Source organism: Lycium barbarum, chromosome 6, assembly GCF_019175385.1.
Source record: "Lycium barbarum isolate Lr01 chromosome 6, ASM1917538v2, whole genome shotgun sequence".
Lineage (NCBI taxonomy): Eukaryota > Viridiplantae > Streptophyta > Magnoliopsida > Solanales > Solanaceae > Lycium > Lycium barbarum.
Window position 1 is genome coordinate 98484549 of NC_083342.1, and position 22334 is coordinate 98506882.

A 22334-nucleotide genomic window follows, 5' to 3' on the forward strand; every position below is an offset into this window, starting at 1 on the left:
GGAATGTTGGGGAGAAAGTTCTCCAACGATTGTGAAGGTTGAAGAGAAAGTGCTTCAACAACTGAAGGTTGGTAAGAAAGTGCATCAACAAAATTGGAATGTTGGAGAGAACGTGCTCCAATGATTGTGAAGGTTGAAGAGAAAGTACTTCAACAATTGATGGTTGGTGAGAAAGTGCATCAACGAAATTGGAATGTTGGAGAGAAAGTGCTCCAACGATTGTGAAGGTTGAAGAGAAAGTGCTTCAACAATTGAAGGTTGGTGAGAAAGTACATCAACAAATTGGAATGTTGGAGAGAAAGTGCTCCAACGATTGTGAATATTGAAGAGAAAGTGCTTCAAAAAATTGGAAGACGGTGAGTGACGGTAAAAGAGAAAGTGCTTTAACAATTGATAGGTTGGAAACAAGTGTCTCAGTAATTTGAAGATTGTGACAAACGGATCAAGCATTAGATATACAGTTTTGAATTACGGGAGAATGTCGGAAACAATAATTCAAAACTGTAGGAAACCAAAATTGGTTAGGATTTGATATTTTAGTCCATGTCCAATTAGGATTTATAGTCAAATTAGTATAGGAATAAGTTTTCATGTTTTGAGTTAAAGTAGATTTTATATTATTATATATGGGGCTGCTGCTATTTATTTTATATTGTGGAGATTGTAGAGAGCATTCAGAGATTCATAGAGTTTATCAATAAAATATTCTCCTTCAATACCACGTAAAATGAAAATAACTGTCATTAATTTTACAAGCCATCTAGATCAGTTGGCTTTGGTCCTGTATAACTCGGAGACGAGGGAAAAAAAGATAATTCATAAAAATGGGCAGCTTACACGAATGACTACATTTTAGGATTTTTTTTAGGCATAGCTACACTTTTGCTAATTACATTTCGTAACTACAGTAACGTGTATTCAAATTCGGTTGTATTTCGCTGTTTTCCAATTCCAATTCAAATGTATTCCAATTCGGTTGTATTTACAGAATATTCAACTTATTGTATTTAAAATTCGGTTGTATTCAGACAACATAAATGAAAAAAATAAGGATATTCATCTGTATTCAAATTCATTGTATATATAAAAGAATTCGGACGTATTCAATTCGGCTGTATTCGTTCATAATTACTTTTACATTGTATTCAACTTATTTTATTTAAATTCGCTTGTATTCATACAATATAAATGCAAGAAAATACAAGGATATGTAGTTGTATTCAAAATTCATTATATTCATTTGTATACAAAAAAATCTCTCCTTTAAAACACAGGCGAAAAATACATAAAGAAACATTGTATTTTACACTCGAAAAAAAAAAAGGAATACACTCAGATCTGATATATAAGAAATAAAATACACTCGTATTTTGAGATACAAGAAATAAAAATACGCTTCAAATTCACTGTATTCATTTGTATACAAAAAAATCTCCTTCGAATACAGACGAAAAACACAAAATACACTTTAGATATCTGACGAACAATACAAAATACACTGTATGTATACAACAATACAGTGTATTTTACGGTCATATTTGGGCCTCACCGACCTACTCCTTTTCCGGTCAGTGTGTGGTGGCGGCGGTTAGAACTCGTTGGAGAAGATAGAGAGGAAAACGACGACTCTGCCATTGATGAAGAAGACAATGTCGTATCCATTCAAATCAACACAGATCCATACAAAAATCAAACGAGCTATTAACAATCCAAAACCCTAGAGTTACATTCAACGGAAACAACGGCGGCGGCGGTTGTTAGACTCGCCGGAGAAGGTGGAGAGAAAGACAGAACTAGACGTTAGAGAGAGAGAGAGAAAGCATACGTTAAAGAGAGGAGGAGGACGAGAGGGTTATGTATTTTACCTTAATAGCTAATAAGTGTCATTAACATACAACTTTTAGCTATGCGAAGTAATTACTGCAAACTATAGCTACTAAATATAATTACCTACTACTAGTTTGCCACGCCATGTACATTTCTCTAAAAAATTATATGCGGGGCGGAGCGCATTGAAATTTTAGTTTGTTAAGGCTCAACCCCCACACACTCAGGGTCGGAGCCATCCCTTTTGTCACGCCCCGAACCATGGCCTGGACGTAACACGGCACTCGGTGCCTGACTGCATGTGACCGAGCGAACCACATGACTTGCTGAATCATCATGATACATAACATAAGCGGAATATAACATGAATGCATGATGAACCTTTATAAAACGTAGTAAGTCATAATACTTAATAAAAATACTTGTTTAAACATGAGTGCGAAAATAACATGAATGAGCCAAAATGGCTATACGACTCCGAATGCCTGTCATGACATAACTGACTTGTCTAGTCTATGAAACCTCTAAAATATGTCTGAATACTAACTACCAGGACATGGCCCTGGACTACCATAAACTGAACACTAATGCAGACTCCATGTTGAACCCCGAGAGAAGCGGGGCTCACCAATAAGCTGATAACTGAAGTGATCCTACTGCGCAGGTGTATGCTCCTGAAAATCGGTATCTGCACCGTGAAGTGCAGGCCCCGGGCAAAAAGGGACGTTAGTACATCGTGAATTGTACTAGTATGTAAAACCTGCTGAAATGAAGAACATGACACAACATAGGTATAGGACATGAACTGAAACTGAATGTAACCTGAACATGAGCATGAAACGTGAGTAAAGTCTGAAAACAGTAAATCAATGGAAATACATGTATGTAAAAACTGCTTGTAACGTGGGGAACGCTATAGTATAACCGACAACATGATCTGGTACTTGCGTCCTACCAGCAGAACACTCACACCTTGCCAGGGATATGAGATTTAAATAATAATAAGCATGTAAGGATCCAAACTGCATAATGAAGGTGTTGCCTCCTTGCTGACAACCCTTATCCTACGGTGGCAACGTAGTTTCAGGCTATCTGAGCCTTCTCGGTTAACCAAGCAATTCCCAAAAAAACATGAACATGTAAAATAGTGGCACTTGCTGCCCATGGTATATCATGAATCATAACTTGCTTGTACATAGTGTTCATGAATCATAACTTGCTTGTACATGGTTTTCATGAATCATAACTTTCTTATACGTGGTTTTCATGAATCATAACTTGCTTGTACGTGGTTTTCATAAGATAACTTGTAAATATAGCTTCATAAGATAACTTTTCATAATCTTGCAAAACATGTTTTTGGTTCATGAGTAATAACAATAGTTCGTAATCATATATATATATATATATACTTGACTTGAAAACATGCTTGTAATTTGCTGGATGAAATCATAAAGTTTCATATAAACATAATGAGAACACATGAGGAAGAATTCATGATTCATGGATTAAGCTGGGATTCCTAATAACCGTAATGGAAGATTAGGAATACAATAACGAATATAGATACAAGATTCATGTACATAAATGCATAACTACGGGCTACCAATATGTTGGATTTAGTGCCCTAGGATTTGAACTTCATGAATATCAAGAAACGGAGCATGGGGAAGAACGTAGAGATTCCCACATGTGGATGGAAGTTCTACATACCTTAACTTCCTGCTTTTGAGCGTATCACAATGTCCTTCAATCCCTTCAACTTCAATCTATAGCAATACAGGTCATAGGGATTCTATATTAGCAACAATATCCATGCTTTGTTCACCTAAGCATTTTATCAAACACTTGGTGGGCATGAAGCTCCATAACCTTCATTAATGGTGTTTTCTTCACCCAATCCCCATTCTATTACTTCTAGATGATTTTAAAATCTCAATTAGATGTAATTAACATCATTCTTCATCACCCACATGAATACAACTATCCCAAGTCAACAATCCAAAAACTCTAGCATAGTTCATATAATTCTCTTTATCAAACCCATTTATTATTCTCCCAAGAATTCATCAATTCACAACTATAAATGATTATGGAGTAGAAACATTACCTTTTATGAGTAGTCACCACGAAAAAAACATCTCCAAGTTCGATTTTTAGCTTAGAATGACGGCAACAACTTGTACTACACTTTATCCTTCACGAGCCTCGGGATTCGGGGCCTTCAACTTGATTGATTCTCTACTTTCTCTCTCTAACTCTCCTCTATCTCCCTCTCTATCTCTCTAAAATCTGAAAATATGAGAAAATGGGGCTGCTAGGGTTGAGCATTTCCCTTAAATACCAAGGGGAAATGGGTTTGACCCAACTTGAAATCGGGTTGGGACCTTTCTGTCTTAAAACGTCCATATATCTCTATCCCGATGTCACCTGTGGGCCCACAACCTATGGTTGGAAAGGTATTTCAATTATCTACAACATTTATTCTTTGAGTTTTCCCAAATTCCCAATTTATGATAGGGTTATGGCCTCTCGAAGTCAGGTGACCCGAAACGTACTTACGAACCAAAAGACGCCCCATGTTACGGTCCCGTATCTTGTAGGACGGACCGTAACTTGGGACCGTACCTTAGGGAAAATTTCCAGTGAGTTTCTGGAAATTTTTGGGACATTACGGCTCACTGTTACGGTCCCGTAACGTCCACCGTAACACAAGCAGAATTTCCAGCGAAGACAGGCTTCAGTAAAATGGGCATAACTCTTTGCCCAGATGTCCGTTTGACCCCTATAATATACCGTTGGAAAGATATTTCAAAGGGATACAACTTTCATCAAGGAAGGTTTCTCAAATTCTGAACGGATTTTCACGAAATTTGACTGGAAGTCAGACGTATCGAAAACTTAGCCGATTCTATAGGATTTCAAGTGTCTTACTATTAGCCATATTGAGACGATCATATCTCCTTGCTCCGATCTCTGATTGGCTTGGTCCTTACATCGTTAGAAAGGTATTTCTACATACTACAACTTTCATTGAGGGTACTTTCCCAAATTCCAAACTGATCAAGGAGTTATTGCTGCCCGAAGTAGGCCTATCAACCATTTTCGCAAAACGTTCAAACCTTCAGTGTTTCCACTAGAAATCTAATGATATGAGCTTAAACTCAGTTCCAAGATGCGGGGTGTTACACCTTTAGCTGCAATTTTGGAAGAATCCACCAGTTTTGACTCAAACCCTGATTTGTGTTGAAAAATCATTTATACGTATATATTATTCAAAATAGAGGCAGGACCAGAATATTCATTAAGGGGATTCAAAATATAAAGAAGTAAACTTACGAAGTAGCCCAGTGAATATAACATTTATATATATTGCTAGAATCTTCATTAAGGGGATTCAAAATATAAAGAAGTAAACTTACAAAGTAGCCCAGTGAATTTAACATATATATATATATATATATATATATATATATATATATATATATATATATATATATATATATATATATATATATATATATAGAGAGAGAGAGAGAGAGAGAGAGAGAGAGAGAGAGAGATCGATCTTATACATATACCATAACCTAGTAAAAAAATTATGATCCAGAATTCATAAACTAAAAATCATGACTCCGCCTACACACATTGACACCCTTCCTCGCACTATTGTCATCTAGGACTGGGCATAAAATACCGAAAACTGAATTCCCGAACCGAACCGAGAATTTCGGGAATTCGGTATTTGGTATTATATTCAGAGTAAAATTTTAGAATTTCGGTATTCGGGTTCGGTACAAGATATTAATAGGGAGAATGACGTATATATACATAGGAAGAGGGTATATTTACAAAATATGACGATTCTTTTCAATTTACAAAAAATAACGATAGATTTCTTACAAAATATATACGAAAATTTTCGCTCAAAATTTTGTATATGAAAACTTTATGAAATGTGTATAACTTTCTCAAGGCTTAAAAATTTCATTCAAAATTTTGTGTATGAAAAATGTATGAAATATGTATATTTCGCTCAAGGCTTAAAACTTTCGCTTAAAATTTCGTGTATGAAAAATATCAAATATGTATATCTCGCTTAAGGCTTAGAATTCTCATATTTTTTGTATATCAAATATTTATATAACTGTGTAAATTTTGTATAAAGTTCATGTTAGCTTTTTGCAAATTTAAAACAAACTGGAGATTAACATATTAGCCAGCTCAGGCCACACTTCGATGGCATATTCGAAGAACAACAGATCTGGAACCACACTAATTCCACCATTTTTGTCAAATTACCTTCACTGCAAATTCTCACCAAATTCCTTCCGCCATTCCTTCTTCTCCACCAAATTCTCACTGCAGAAGGACTTTTCACTGCAAATTTTCTATACTTCCCTATCAATTTCGTGCACAAACACATGGGATTTGCCGGAGTTACCTTTTTTGTTCTGGGCAAAAACACCGGACATGGTGCATATCGCCGTCAATGAGGGTGGGCGGATCTGTTGTTACACCATGTACTTTTGGAGAAGCACTTATCAAGTTTGAACATAAGTATGTTGAACTATGGCTAAGTAAAATAACTTTGGACGATAAGGAGCGAAGCATTATTGAGTATATTTTATGAGTGAAGGATGCATATAAGAAATTCGGAAGGTCCTATAAGGAAATGAGTGGGAGAAATTGAGTCAGTATGACTTTGGAAGAAGATGAGTGCTACTTTGAACGGCAAGGATGAGCCAACTTTGGGAAAGAATATCTTTTAGTAGATGAAATTTTTTGAAGTAAAGTAAAAGCCTAAAATGAAATTCATGAAGTCTAGTTTCCAACGCAACAAACCGCGCGACGATCCGACATCGGAATCAAACGTTATGAGCATTTTAAGACAGACTGACAAAGCAGGGATTAACCCTTTGCGAAGGCGACCAAAGTGGCACGAACGCGAAGAACAACCCTGAGTAACTCTTTGTGAATGGGACCAAGGCCCGCGAACGCGAAGAACACTTTTAATTCGGTTTCCACCGACTTCCACACACTATATAAGGGTCAAAACGCTCATTTTTGCCCCAAATTATTTCCCAAAAAGCTCAGCACATATATAGGGGTATTTGTGTCATATAAAGTGAGGAATTGGAGTGATTTCGAGTGGCGTAGTATTAATCGAGGCTCGGATAGCATATAGTTGTGATTATAGTATCATATTGTGGCGGATCTTAGCTTGGATTCAAGGTGAATATTGAAGATATTGCGGTTCTAGTAAGAACAAGATATGAATCTCTCCTTATTGATATTGATTTAGGTTTATTTACGGAGATAGAGCTATTAAATGGTCGTATAATGAATTTGTTGGTTGAGAAATCGGATAAACATCTTGTGGGATGTTTATGGAATATTTTGGTGTTGATGATGATGTTGTTGATGATAGTGTTGTTGTTGGTTGTTGGTATTGTAATTTCGGGCTAGGGATATAAACAGAGGAGATGTTGCTCGAATTTCGGCACTCTAAAAGGATTTAATTCGAAGGCTTAAGATAAGCATATGACAATAAGCCTAATAATCGCATGAATGGTTTTATATATAGATTACGAGACTACGAATGATCCTATGTAGATTGCAAGACAGAAAGTAGGTTAGGAAGTCGAGAAGTAAGTTTTAGGTATGTTGAGGCTGTCCCTTCTTTCATTTTTGGCATGATCCTATGATATGAATGAACAAGCGAGTAAACGAGCTTCCATATTACTCCACTCTTAGAAGCACTAGGAGTACTTCAGTCTTTGATGATCATGTACCCCTGTTATTATGTTCCTTCTGTTCATGGGTCTTGAGATTTCATGTAGTAGTAATGTTAGCTCAGCAGTTGTCCACCAGAGTTAGTGTGACATCATATTATTCTGAGAGTTTTATTATTTCATTTTACATATGCATTGCATTCATTATACATATGCATATTGACCCTTGACCAGAAGGCGTTATATACGCGTATATTATATATATATGGGGTATAGGGAAAGGGATACGCGTTATATACGTATTACCGCCTGATCAGCTGGTGCACTTTGATGCTGATATATAGATCAGGTCATACGTTCCTCGACACTATTATATGATATATGGATCGGGCTGTGCGTTTCTCGGCACTATTATATGATATATGGATCAGGCTGAACGTTCCTCAGCACTATGACCTATACATAAGCATGATTATCATTGAGAGCATGCATGTTATGCGCCCACAGAGGCATTGTCAGTTTACAGATTTATATAAATACTTTCAGATACTCAGTCATACAGATGCATACAAACAGTCAGTTGGTTTTTGAGTTCAGATTCAGTTCATGATTCTTATGTTTATGTTACTTCTATGCCTTACATACTCAGTACATTATCCGTACTGACTCCCCTATTGCTCGGGCGGCAGCATTCATGCCCGCAGGTTCAGGTAGACAGAGAGGCAGTTCAGCTCAGTAGGACTTCCACCCAGCAGTAGTCAGTGCGCTCCACTCAGTTCGGGGCTGCAGCCCATTTTGGTATGCTATTATGACAAGTATATATGGTTACGACGTGGAGTTCCATAGAGGTCTGTAGACAGTTATACGTAGATGGGATGTTATGTACAGCATGTGTAGCGGCCTAGTCGACTTGCACGATTACCTTCAGCATGTATGTATATATATATGCGTTGGTTGCGAGTTCTTGACGCAGAGTTTATTATGTTAATTTTTACAGAAGTATTCAATTCAGTTATAAGTCATATATGGGCCACCATGTTATCCAGTGAGGTTCAGATACGAGTTTAGGAGTGCTTGATCAGTAGAGGTCGGGCACTCGTCACGACTCATCAGCTTGGGCCGTGACATCTGTTTTATATGAAACATCAGATTAATCCATTATTGAGTCAAAAAACAAAACTTTAACAAAGATGTATCTGATTATCAACCAATTCAGATAATACCCATTTGAGGTCACAAGATTCGCTGGCAAATAATAAAGTAAAAGATCAGAGAAGTAATTAAGGAGAGGGGAAAAGAAAAGCACCTCAAAATTAAGAAAAATGGAGAGGAAAAAACGATAGAATGGATGATTGTGTTGCAGAAAAGACAGAAGCCAAGAATTCTTGATTTTGGATTGTTTTAATTTGCTTGTATGTATATAAGGGACGATGTTGAATTTTCCCCAACATATAAGCACGATACGCGTCAAAAGAAAATACCTCAAGCCTTAGATGGTGTTTGGCTAAGCTTATAAGCACTTTTTGGCTTATCTGCCTGTTTCGTAAAAAGACTTTATAAAAGTGCTTATAAGTCAAGTCTTATAAGCTAAAATAAACAATAAGCCATAAGGTATTATTTTTTAGCTTATAAGCACTTTTAATTTGACCAAGACTTTTTGTTATTCTATCCCTTATATAATTTTGTAATATCTGAAATACCCTTAGCTTATAAGCACTATTAGTTTGACCAAGACTTTTACTACTGTATCCCTAATATTATTTTGTAATCCCTGAAATACCCTTACTTTAACAAAACTTCTAACCCTCTCCATCATGTCATTTCCTCACCCAATATCTTTAAAAATTAAAACCCAGCAACTCTTGATTTGATTGATCAGAATTTTTATCACAGTTGAATATTTAATTTAAGTAGCAACAAACAAAATTTCACTAATTGTATATGCGTTTCTTCTATTCAAATATTTTGTGTACTATTTGAGTATGTTATCCTAGCGAATTTTAGTATAATTATTAAGTATTTTATTAAAGCTTACGATTGTAGTTTTGCTTATCATAAAATAATTTATATTCATAAGAAATAATTTTATCTAATCAATTTTACATTAAAAATAAATGAGGCATAAATTATTTTGTTTTTGAATTAATTTTGGATTTACGTTCTTATTAGTATAAACAACTTTAAGGGTATTTAAGTCATTCTAACAGAAAAAATGCTTATCAACACTTTTTTACCAAACACTTCAGCAACATATTATCAGTTTCAGCAATTTTATCCAAACGCGTAACTGCTTATTTATTAAATCAGTTTCAGCACTTAAAAATACTTATCAACACTTAATGTTTATTGGCTACTTTGAATCAGCTGAGCCAAACGGGCTCTTAGGCTTCTCTCTCTCTCTTCCTAATTTTTTTTCAAGAAAACGTTTATTTGCTTTAGCACTTTATTAAAATTTTAATTTTTATTAGAACAGGAAAAGGGAGGAAGGGTGGGGCTTTTATTTTTTCAGACCTGGTATGTTTAGTAATTAAGTTGTTATGTTTTGCAAATAAGGGAAAATATTTTTATGTTTAGTAATATAGAGTCTTAAGTATTATTATTAGGTCATTTTCCCATATTGATACCGTTTGGTATTCGGTATATACTGAATGCTAAATTATTTGTTGAATAAAAGGCCCACCCCTAGTTATAACTCATATATCTAATAGGCTAATCGGGATTTTGCTTTTTTTTTTTTTTTTCCTGCTGAGCGTGAAAGGGGTTAAAAAATCCATAAATGCTTAGTAGTTTGCAATGCAACGCCCTGTCGGCAGTAATATTTAGGTGCAATTCGTTTTCATGAGATAAGATCTCTTGAATATCAATACATAACTGAAGAAATAAAGAGGAAATTAGGAAACCTAACTTAAGTTCACTGGAAATTTATTAATTACGGGTGATCATACTTAAAAATTGAATGAATCTCAGTTTACCCCTCTTTCATTTAAGTGTTGGGAAACAATACCCCTTCATATATTGAATAGGAACAATAACTCCTTATACAATATTTGACGGTAAGAGTTTTCTTTTTTGAATAAAGATTTTTTTTTCTTTTTAAAATTAAAATATAAAAATGGAAAAGGGTCGAATATAACCCTGTACTATCAGAAAAGGGTCAAATATACCCCTCGTTATACTTTCGGTCCAAATATATCCATGTCGTTATACTTTCGGTCCAAATATACCCCTCCCATTATACTTTGACACAAATTTGCCCTCAGTTTTAACGGAAAAACATGTGTCAAGCTAACAATTAAATAACCCACCCCCCAATTTTAAAAACACGATTTCTTTAGAAAATCACTGTTTGACTTACCCAACCCATTTATCTTCCTTTTTATTTTTTGAAGTTTTCCTCATTTACACCTCTTAATTCTCTTAATTACACTTTTTCCTCTTCTACTGTTGGCTATTTTCATTGAAATTTAACAAGACATTGTTCAAAGGCTAGAGCAGGTCACTGTGCAGTTTCTTTCGTTTTGGGTTGTCTGAATGTGTCCTCCATAGTATTTTTCATCACTAGCCCTCAAAATATTTTCTACTTTCCTTGTTCATGAAATTATATTAGTTCCTCTTAGATATTCCTTAGAATTTCTCAAGATATGTTGAGTGATATTTAGTCACTATTTCAGTATATTAGCACATTGAAACGTTGCTAATGGTAGAGTGATTTTTGCTATTTTAATGATTGTGCAATTGACATTTGTTTGCAAGTTTCGGGTTGTTAAAAGGGTATTTTTTCAAATGAATTGGGTATTTAAAATTGGGGGGTGGGTTATTTGTTTGTGAGCTTGACATGTGTCTTTCCGTTAAAATTAAGGGCAAACTTGTGTCAAAGTATAACGAGAGGGATATATTTGGACCGAAAGTATAACGACAAGGATATATTTGGACTGAAAGTATAACGAGGGGAATATTTGACCCTATTCTGATGATATAGGATTGTATTTGACACTTTTTTGTTTTTATATTTTAATTCTAGAAAGAAAAAAAATAGATCTTTATTCAAAAAAAGAAAATTCTTACCAGAAAATATTGCATAAGGAGGTTATCATTCCCCTTCAATATATGAAAGAAGTATTGTTTCCCAACCCTCAAATGTTAGGGGAGTAAAGTGAGATTCACTTGCAGTGGATGAATGATTTGAACAAGAGACAATAGTCCCAATATAGATAGTTGGGACTATTATATTGATCTTCCATTATATGAACAATATTAAATTTATAAAACAACCAACTTCAACTTCAATACGGTATTATCGAATACCGTATCGAACCGAATTTTGATTTACCAATTATCGAATAGAATTTTTTTGATTCGGTATTTGGTATTTACTTTTAATTAACGATTACCGAATTACCGAACCCGGACTTTCAACATATCGAACCGAATACCGAATGCCCACCCCTATAGACCAAAGACTTGGTGCCCCTTTTTATGAAATTATTTTCCCCGATAAAAAAAAATGCTGAAATATCCTTCAACTTTATGATTTAGAGCAGATATACCCCTTATTAAAAAAGTGGTGCATATATACCCCTGCTGTTACACAAATAGTGCAAATATACCCTTTTTGCTAACAATTTTTTTTTAAATCATTTAACTTGTTTTTTAATTAAAAAAATACCACATGGCTTTGAAAAATAAATCTAACTATTTTTTATTAGTAGACTTACTTTTTTAAAGCCACGTGATAATTTTTTTCCCTGGCGGATCGGGTCTGATTCATTTACATTAATGGACAGACCTTTTTTTCTTTTAAAGTCGAGCAGATGTCACACCCCATTTTAACCGGAGTCAATTTAGGGGTATGACGTATTGGTGATTCCTATTTTGTTTTGTTTTAAGGAGTCGCCACCTAATTAATTTAACGGTGAATTAGGACACCTAAATATTAACTAAGGTAAAGTTAAAACTAAACCTCCGTTAATGGTCTGCTTAACCAGTGTGATTCTAGGTAAGGGCTCTATATTATCCTAAAGGGAAGGGGTTAGGCATCCTTTAGAATCCGTTAACTTACGGTTATCCGACCAAACTTAGGTTAATTAATTTAGATTAAATGCGAAAATAATATTTAAGGAAATAATTTGTAAATTATTACTAAGGTTTTTAAAAGGATACAAATATAATAATGCTATTTAAAATAATGCTTATAGATATTACTAATGTTTTAAATGAGAAATATTAGCTAGCATAAGACGAATAGAAAATATGATAATTTATATAGAAAGAAAATTTTAAATGCCGTTTAGCAAAGAAGGTTTGAAATGCTGAGTAATACTTAAAAATATGTTGATATAATTTTAAATACTAATACTATTTTAAAAATAAAACTTGTAAAAGATAATTTACATATGAGTAATAGTTTTAATAGAAGATTTCGCAAATTGGAACTTTGAATAAAATAGTGTGATATGAATATGACTATGTAGAAAATCTAGACTATTCTTTAAATATAAAAGCAAAAGGACAGTGAGTTTTCTTTTAATTATTTTTTTATTGACTATGTTTAATTAAATGCATGATTGATTTGAACTTGGAGGGTTATCTATAAATTATACTTATAATTGCGTATTAGTGGCGTTTTGAAACGTTTTATGATAAAATGTGACTCCTTTTACTTTAAAATATATAGTCATGTCATTTTTGCAAATTGATTATTTCAAATAAAAGCATGAAGAGAAGAGAATAATTTATGAAATTAATTGTTAGTTCTCTCTTAAGTTAACTACCCATAACTAAGACTAATCCACTAAACTTGCTAAGGTTCACCTAAATTAAGAAAATAAAACAAAATATAAAGTTAGTCACATAATACAAGTTAAAGGCATAAAAAAATATATAAAAAGGGCCAACTAATATCAAATGGGCCTGCCCGTTTTGGGCCACTGTGATCCACAGCTGCAGTTGGGCTCAGCCCATTTGTACACTGTCGCGCACTGTTCCTGCTTGTTGGGCCTTTGGCCCAGCATTTGTGTTTTCTATTTATTTTTTTGCTGTAGATTGGGCTGGGCAGAGAGTTGACTCGAGAGCTGAGTTGTGTTGGGCTTTTAGCCCAACCAAATGTGGAGGAAAACGAGTCCCTCGGACTCGTATACGATGATCATGCATAAAACAAAAAAAAAAGGAAAAGGATTAGCATCTAATCGATGTATAAAGTTAAAACATGTGAAAATATAAATTCAAAAAAAAACAGATTGTATATATGCTGTGTGTAATTTATGTATATCTCACACATACACATTCACAACTGATCGGAACTCACACCAATATAAAATGATCGTAATGAGCATGACATTCTCAAGATTTCAAGGAAATTTACAATGACACTTTAACTAAAAGGAAAACCAACTTATCTGAATATCCCCTCTAAGCTATCATGCAGAAATTCATGATTTTAATTTCCCAGAAGAACATATAAGCAACGTTAAGTAAGCATCGATTACTAAGGAATCTAACTCCGTGGTTTTAAAACTAAGTTCTTCCAAATACTTGTCCAAACTAACTGGATACAGATTTGCTATGAAAAAGATATACTTCATATATATACTAAATATACAAGCTTGTGTATATGCGTGGCATATAGAGCTCTGAATATATTTGGTATATTTTGACAATATCCCCTGCACGCTTCCAATCAGACCGACTGCCATGTATACTTTACTGACGACTCAGCCTATCATGTCACATTAACAGAGAGTTCAAAGCTATTCATAGGGCATCCTTCCAGTGGTATACTTCTCATATATTTGAATATGGATAGACTTAGGCTAGGATAACACAAACATATTTTGACTATGCTAAGTTAAACAAACATTCAACCATACTTCACTGTAAAACTAACTCATCCCAAAAAAAACTTCATTGGACTAACTTTAAGCAGGCTAGGAAATTCAATCTCTTAGCAATCCGGGAGGGTCTTTCTGCTTCAACTATGATCACAATTTCAAATTGAGCAACAAACTGGGCCACTTTGCGTGTAATTTTTTATGCTGATTCAACACTAAGCAGAACAGACTCAATAAATAAACATGACTTCATACCAGTTACCATACTAAGCAAACAAACTAAAAGGGCTAAGTATAGCTTTTACCAACTGACATACTAAACAAAAACAACCTAAATAACTGAATACAAGTTTCTTACCACCTGCAACGTTAAGCAACAAACTAAGTAGCTAATCCAGAACAAACTACTCACGATGGCATAAGAACCAAAATCAAAATAACAAGGGAATGGGCCAGATCTGCTCGATTTTAGCCACTTGAGGGATGAGGGGTACATGAGTATATGCTTGAAACATAAAGGACAATCTTGGATTAAGAACATATTACCATAATAAACATCAACTTCTATACTTCATCACACCAATCACAGCATTACATCCACTATAATAATAGACTAACAGAACCATTACTCAAGCAAGCAATAGCTTAAACTAAAACCACCACATACTGGTAATCAGATCCAAATTAATATATATCTGAATTCTACTTTAGATCATTCAATAACACAGGATATATGCTTAACAGGGACAAATTACACAATGCATTCGTATATATTTAAACCAACAGGGTGGCTATAAGCATAAAGTAAACTACACATTAATCAAGAGCATCCAAACATGTCTTAAACTGAACTAACATATAATGCAGACAAGTCGACAACAAACAACTAAGCAGGACAGTGAAAACTACATTTTACACGCATTTAAACACACCTTAGGGATATGTTGAGCTAAACAGCAAGTTAAGCATGGAAACAGACTACATATCAGGACTGGAAGATAAAGAATATGAAGTTTACTGACCTTGAACTAAAGCAAACATCATTCTAAACCAGCAAAGCTAACCATATATACTTATATTAACATAAAAAAACATTTAACTATACCAACAGATGAATGTGCTTGCATTAATATTCAGCTAAACAGGCTCATGATTAACTGAACTAAGGGGGAAATCATACAAATACAGGGGATAGCTAAAAGTAAAGGAGTTTCACATAGGTGCCAATGACTCAAGCCACTACTAATCAAACTATTTTGCAGGTTAAAATGACCATTACACATGATTTAAATTTATGGAGTAAGGATACATGACTAAGATGAATTAAACATAAACACCATTCAAATAGGATACTAGACAGCATCCAAACTTACATAAGAGTCAATAACATACTTAAGGACTAATCACAACGACAAAACTAACACCAAAACTGAAAACTGGACTATGTTAAAATAATAATGCAGTAAGCAGCTAAGCAAACGACATTACATTAAACTAAACGGAAACAGACTTATGATGCTAAGACTGCATAACAACACTGAACTAACCATTAATTTTAACCATCGATCCCAAATATTAACAAACACATAACAAACAGCAAATAAAATCAGTACCCAAACAAAACTAAAACGAGCTCCTCTAAAACACCAAACAGAGTAGGCATATATGGAGACCTGACTGTAAACAAAATGGCTTAAGGAGAAGAAGTTACCTTCTTCGGGTGCAGCGAAGTGGGGCTTCGAATCTTCGATCTACACTCGAACACTACCAAATTTGATGTTGCGAGACTCGAATTCGCGATATACTCAGATTCACAGCAACAACAAGGCAAACGAATATAAATTGAGATCTAGTATTTCGACCCGATTAAATAAAATTACGATTTGCTAAAGAAACTGGTTTTTATGGAGATTTTGAGGCGATTCAAGAGCTTGTTTTTGCAAGGCAATTTTGGGGGTTCTAAAACCTCTCTTTAGAACCTTAATTTTTCAGGGGATTCTGTGATTCAAAAAAAAGGCTACAAAATAGGGGCGGTTCTTCGGGTCCTCAAAACCTGTCCTTAAATGATTCAACGCGCCACCATTTATAGGGTTTTGGCTCTTTTGAGTTGAAGAAAAAGGAGAGTGGAGCGGGGAAAAAGGAAGAGGAGCGGGGAAAAGGAAGAGGAGCGGGGGAGCGTGTGTGGGGGTGAGGAGATGATGATGAAGAAGAGAAGGGAGTGGGGGAAAGGGAACGGCGTGGTGGGGAAAAGGGAAGAGGAGCGGCGGTGGTGGGGTTGGATGAAAAGAGGGGAGCGGCGGGGGTGAACGAGAAGAGGAGAGAGGCGGAGAGAAAAGAAAGGGAAAAGAAAAGTGAAGGGAAACCCTTTAGGGTTCCCTTATTCTGAAACGGGAATGGGCTGGACCCAGTCCATTTGTGGACTGGGTCAAATTTTGGACCGAGTATTAAAAGAATGGGCTAATGAATTAAAACCTGGACTGGTCTAAAAATTGGGATCAAAATATGGGCTAGTCAAAAACATTTATGAGTTGATTGGACTTTGATTCGGGGTCCGATAAATCAGAAATACGGACTGAGTGCACGAAATAACTTGTGTTAAAATATTGCTCAATATGAGATTATGCTCATTAATGCTCAGATGAAAATTGGCATTGTAATAGCCGTGCAATAATATTTCGAAAATCCACAGTAAAATAAATACTATTATTTAATTATGCAAAGATAAATGCGATGTGTGTGCGTAAGCTGGTAAAATGTCGAAATGATAAAAAAATTGTGAATTATAGTACTAATAATAATAATAATAATAATAATAATAATAATAATAATAATAATAATAATAATAATAATAATAATAATGATAGTAATCGTAATAGAATAATGAAGTGCCGGTATTGATAAGAGACTAATAATTTAGTAAAAAATAAATATATATATTTTTTAATTTTCTAAAAATATTAGAAGCGTAAATAGGTATTTTGGAGGAGAGGCGGGACAAAATTGGGTGTCAACAACAGATATTTTTTTTTAAAACGAACAAGACAACACACTAGAAAAAAAAAATTACCTCGTGGCTTTAAGAAACTACTAAAAAATGGGCAAACTTATTTGTTTTAAATCACGTGACATTTTCTTAATTAAAAGATAAGCTAAATGATTTTTAAAAAAAAATCTGGCAGTGAAAAGGGTATATTTACACCATTTGTGTAACGACAAGAGTATATTTACACCATTTGTAAAACGCCAGGGGTATATATGCACCACTTTTTAAATGAGGGATATATCTGCTCTAAATCACAAAGTTGAGAGGTATATTTGCACCTTTGCCCTTTTTTAAATTCATTGTTGACAGCATTCAGTATACAAAGATCAACTCAATTAATTATAGGTGCACAATCGGACATCAGCTTTTCACTTCCTGAAAATACACATATAACTGCATAGAAAATAGTATAGTCATACACAAAAGGTTTAGTTGCACTAAACATCCTTATAATATGACTTAGTTTTTGATACACCCCCTGTATTGTAAAGTCAAACACTTATATCCCTTATATTATGAAATTCTTACATTTACAATTAATTGAGGTATATCTATAACTAAGTATATTAAAATATAATTATTAAAACACAAATTAAAATTATAACTAAAAAGTTTTTATTATTTTATTTTTTATGAAATCTAAACAAGAGAATAAACATTAATGTTACAAATCTTTGATCATGCCTTTGATTGAAAAAGAGAATAAGCATTTATTGAAATAGAAGATGAACACAAATTACTTAATAAGATTTAAAAAAGAGGATAATTATTTATGTTGCAAATCTTCATTCTCCTTTTTAATCAAAACCGTGGATAAATTTGTTCAACAAAAAATGTTTTTTTTCTTTTGTTTTTCATAAAAAAATACGTATAAAGATTTTTTTCAAAATTTTAGTTATCTTTTAATAATTACACTTTAATATACTTGGTAAAGGATACACCTAATAAAGGGGTCTAAGTCTAGGATTGCTATAGTATAGGGATTATAAGTGTTTAATTTTAAAATACAGTGGGTGCATTCAAAATTTAATTACATATTACAAGGGTGTTTGGTCTAATTAACCCTAAACAAAAATTTTATAGTTCAAAGAAAACTATAGTTAACGATAAATTATTTCAGGCTTGTAACAATGACCTTATTTCTCGGAGTCATTTTGCTTTGGATAAACTCTGCTGGAAATGCAGGCAAACTCTAGTGCATGCTCAAGGAAATCAAAGAATATCAGACTGAATAAGTTAAATCGACAGAGCAACTTCAACTTACATCCTTTCTTTGTCCAGCTACAAGTTGTAGCCCAAAATTTCACTACAATTGAAATTCTCCTAATCTCCTATCTATGAGCTTATCTATTTTATTCAATGACCCTGTTTACACCTTACCCCTAAAAATGGGCCTATCTTTAGTTGCAACTACATAGAAGCAAGTCTTGAAACAGCAATGAGATATCCACAACTGGTTCTTCCCTTGCCTCCTGTGTCTGGTAATCTTTGTTATCTTCTCGATACTGTATTTATCGGACAGGCATCCTTATATTTGACACGTCTTAGTCCCGTTGAGTGTATAGATAAAGCACATCTTCTAGAATCAACCTCGGATCATTGTACTTGGATGGTTGATGTGTTCGAAGTTTCAGTTGCTTGGCGCTTCATAAATAGGGCATAGAGTAGCTCATTCCATGCATCTGGGACTCCCGGAAGGCACCAGTGGCTGCAATCTTGCCTATTGATAGGTGCTGGGCCTAACTTAGGACCCAAATAGTACATTGATGAATGCCCATCTTTTCTTCTGGAGGTCAGATGTGTTACATTTAGAACATGTAATGATCCTAAATTTGACGTGTTTGAGCGAGTTGACATTACATCACGGAATATACTGTATCGAGCCCATGTGTGGGGTGGCACCAATGTAGAGCCTAGATCTGGAAGTGTCTCCAGGTGACAGCCTCCCCCAGTTTTCCAGTCTCCACCTCTGCATATCACACAATATCTAGTTTTGGTCAATCACCATAGGCTATGAGGGAAAATAAGCTCTTCTTTCAAATAAGAACACATAAGCAAGGACGAAGAAGCTTGAGACGAACCTGAAATGTACAGGGGCATATGTCCGAAAGAAGACCTGGGTTTTATTGGAGTTAACTTCACGACTTACCCATTCTAACACCGTTTGCAAAGACCTCTCATAGGCAATATCCACTCTCATATCCATTTTCACTTCTGACCCCTCTTGGAAGTAACAACCCCTGAGAGACATTTTCAGTTTGACGTTAATACATAAGATAGCACAGTATCTCAAAATGATGAAGACAATGTCCACATCAATGACAATGCTTAGATTTATAGCTTGTTTAGCCAAGCTTGTGGGAAGCTTAAAATGCTTATTTTAGAGAGTTGAGGTGTTTTGTCAAGCTCTAAGGAAAAAATAAGTGCTTTTATGCAGCGCAGAAGTAGTTTTTCAGAAGCTGAAAAAAATAATTTTTCACCATAAACACTTTTGGAACTTTGGCCTAGCACAACTCTAATATTGGTAAAAGTGTGTTTTAAATTGATTAGTCAAACACAAACTGTTACTCTCCAAAAGTACTTTTTTTCGAAAAGTACTTCTGACTAAAAACACTTTCAAATAAACAGATTTTGAAAGGTTGACCAAACAAGCTATTAAGATTGGCTCTAGTTAGCATGACATAAGCAACAAACTAACAACATTGGCTCTAGTTAGCATCACATAAGCAACAAACTAACAACATTAAAAGTTCATCTTGAGAAGCATACGCGGTGAGGGTAAAAACAAGATTTTTTTTTTTTCTTCTGTTGATAAGTTAAAAATCAAGAGTTGTTTAAAGTGGGAAGAGGTACCCTCTTATGGTCTTCTCATAGTTCCACCAGTGTCCAGTATTGAAAACAATGACATCTGCACCCTTCCATTTTAAAGAGTTCCAATCCATTTTATCTAACTTTAGAGTTGTTCTTATATTGGCTGGGGAACCAGCAGGAGGTCGGCTCTGCAGCACAAGAAATGGAGCTCTATAGTATTCGACGGTGCAATTGTAATCAGCAAACTTGAAGACCAAAAACCCTTTGTGTTTTGTGATAGGACTGCCATTAACTTCATAAATGTTGTTCTTGTTGGATATAGCTGAAGAAAGGATGCAAAGCAAAGACTCCCACTGGTTTCTCCCAATTGAGTCTCCGACAAACACTATACGTTTATTTCGCAGTTTTTCTAGCATGGTCCTCGGATCAAATCTGTTTCACGGAGTGAAAAAGTAAATCTCTAGTATTGGATTTTGACTTCTAAGATCAAATGATAATCTCTAGGTACTAAAAAAATTGAAATTTCAGGATCATGTCTAGAAAGCCGTGGCATAAATAAATCAAAAAATGTATTTCTCCAAGAAAGCAATAAACTAGTTATATACAACATTCAAACTTATCAAAGCAAAAGTTAAATGCAGTGTTCAAAAGTTTCCAGCAAATTAAGCAACTGATAAGAACAAAGTGTTTAGCATTTTTGTTTCACATACTAACAGCCAACCCAATTTCTCTTCATTTCAGTAATCCAAGTTGAAAAAGATATAAGTGCAAACTGGAAAATGTGAATAAATCATATTAATATCCTAAATTAACATAGATTTAGAACAGAGGATACCCAGTTAACATTTGGCAAAACAAAATTCTTGGACACACTGGAAAACTTAACAACTTCACAACTTAATCCAATATTATTGATCACAAATTTGATACCAACATTTGTGGTTGAACAAGTTTAACACTACTCCTTTGATTAAGAAAATCAATATTCTGAATAGACTATTAATAATTCAGAACAATTACAAGAGTTGAGTAATGCTGACTATAAGTCACAATAATCATGTCACTTTCACAGAACATTATATTATTAATTTGTGAGATTAAACCATTATAAATGCTGGAAAATACACATAGACTAAGCTAGAAAAAAAAAAAGACAAATGACAAATGCATATTTTATCAAAAACAAGTGTCACCAGAAAGGAACCTACATTGACATGTCCAATGCTAGTTTTCTCCAAAATATTACAAATAAAGATAAACACACAATTTTCACAAAATTAGGATAACTTCTAAATTAAAACATTGGATAAAAACCTGGGCAAATTGCAAGTTTTAGGCTGCCATCTCCATTTTGTGTAGAACAAATCAGGCCTTCCATTTTCAGTACACCTAAAACCTCCATCCAAGAATTTACAATCTCTAGAATTATACAAAGGATAATTGTCATCCCAAATCCAGTCACCATCAAACACATTACAACTACCACCATTTTCACTCAAAAAATCAATTTTTTTCCTCTCAAAAATTGGCTTATCAAATCTCAACCATAAAAACCTCTGAGACTTTGCAGAAAGTTTCAACACTTTAGCAACACTTCTATAATCCAACAAGGCAAAGCACAAAACAAGACAGATAACTAAAAAGAATCCAAGAATACTTAAAGAAGGTTCAAATAGCCTGAATCTTTTTATTTTCTTAACAACAATCAAGAAAGTAACTTTTTCATACTCTTTCTGAGATGGGGTTTCAGACATATTTGGAATTCAAGAACTAGTTCTTGTGAAATTCTTGATAAAAATACACACTTTATAAGAAAAAAGAGTTGTGGGGTGCAAGCAAGAATTTGTGGGGGGCAAGCAAGAATGAAGGAGAAATAATCATAACAGGTTGGTTAAAATCATTGTTCTTTCCTTGCTAAAGGAGAAACACAAGAATTATTAACTTTGGGCTATTTTTTAGTAAACATTAGTTAAAAAAGAGATAGGTTGTAGAGAAAGCAAGGTACTACTGGAAATGGAGAAAGGAGAAAAAAGTTAGGGGAAATGACAAAGATGACTGCACTTTATTAGTTAGTAGTAATGAAGGTGTTAA

General features: G+C 34.3%; 1 protein-coding gene across 1 annotated transcript; it reads right to left on the reverse strand.

Annotated features, from left to right (window-relative positions):
• Positions 1 to 18654: 18654 nt before the first annotated feature.
• Positions 18655 to 22334, reverse strand: LOC132644978 (protein trichome birefringence-like 10). The gene is made up of 4 exons (XM_060361684.1): positions 21558 to 22334; positions 20286 to 20675; positions 19514 to 19672; positions 18655 to 19401 (listed from the first exon to the last, which is right to left on the reverse strand). The coding sequence occupies exons 1-4, from the start codon at positions 21995 to 21997 to the stop codon at positions 19029 to 19031; spliced, it is 1362 nt and encodes a 453-aa protein (XP_060217667.1). The 5' UTR covers positions 21998 to 22334; the 3' UTR covers positions 18655 to 19028.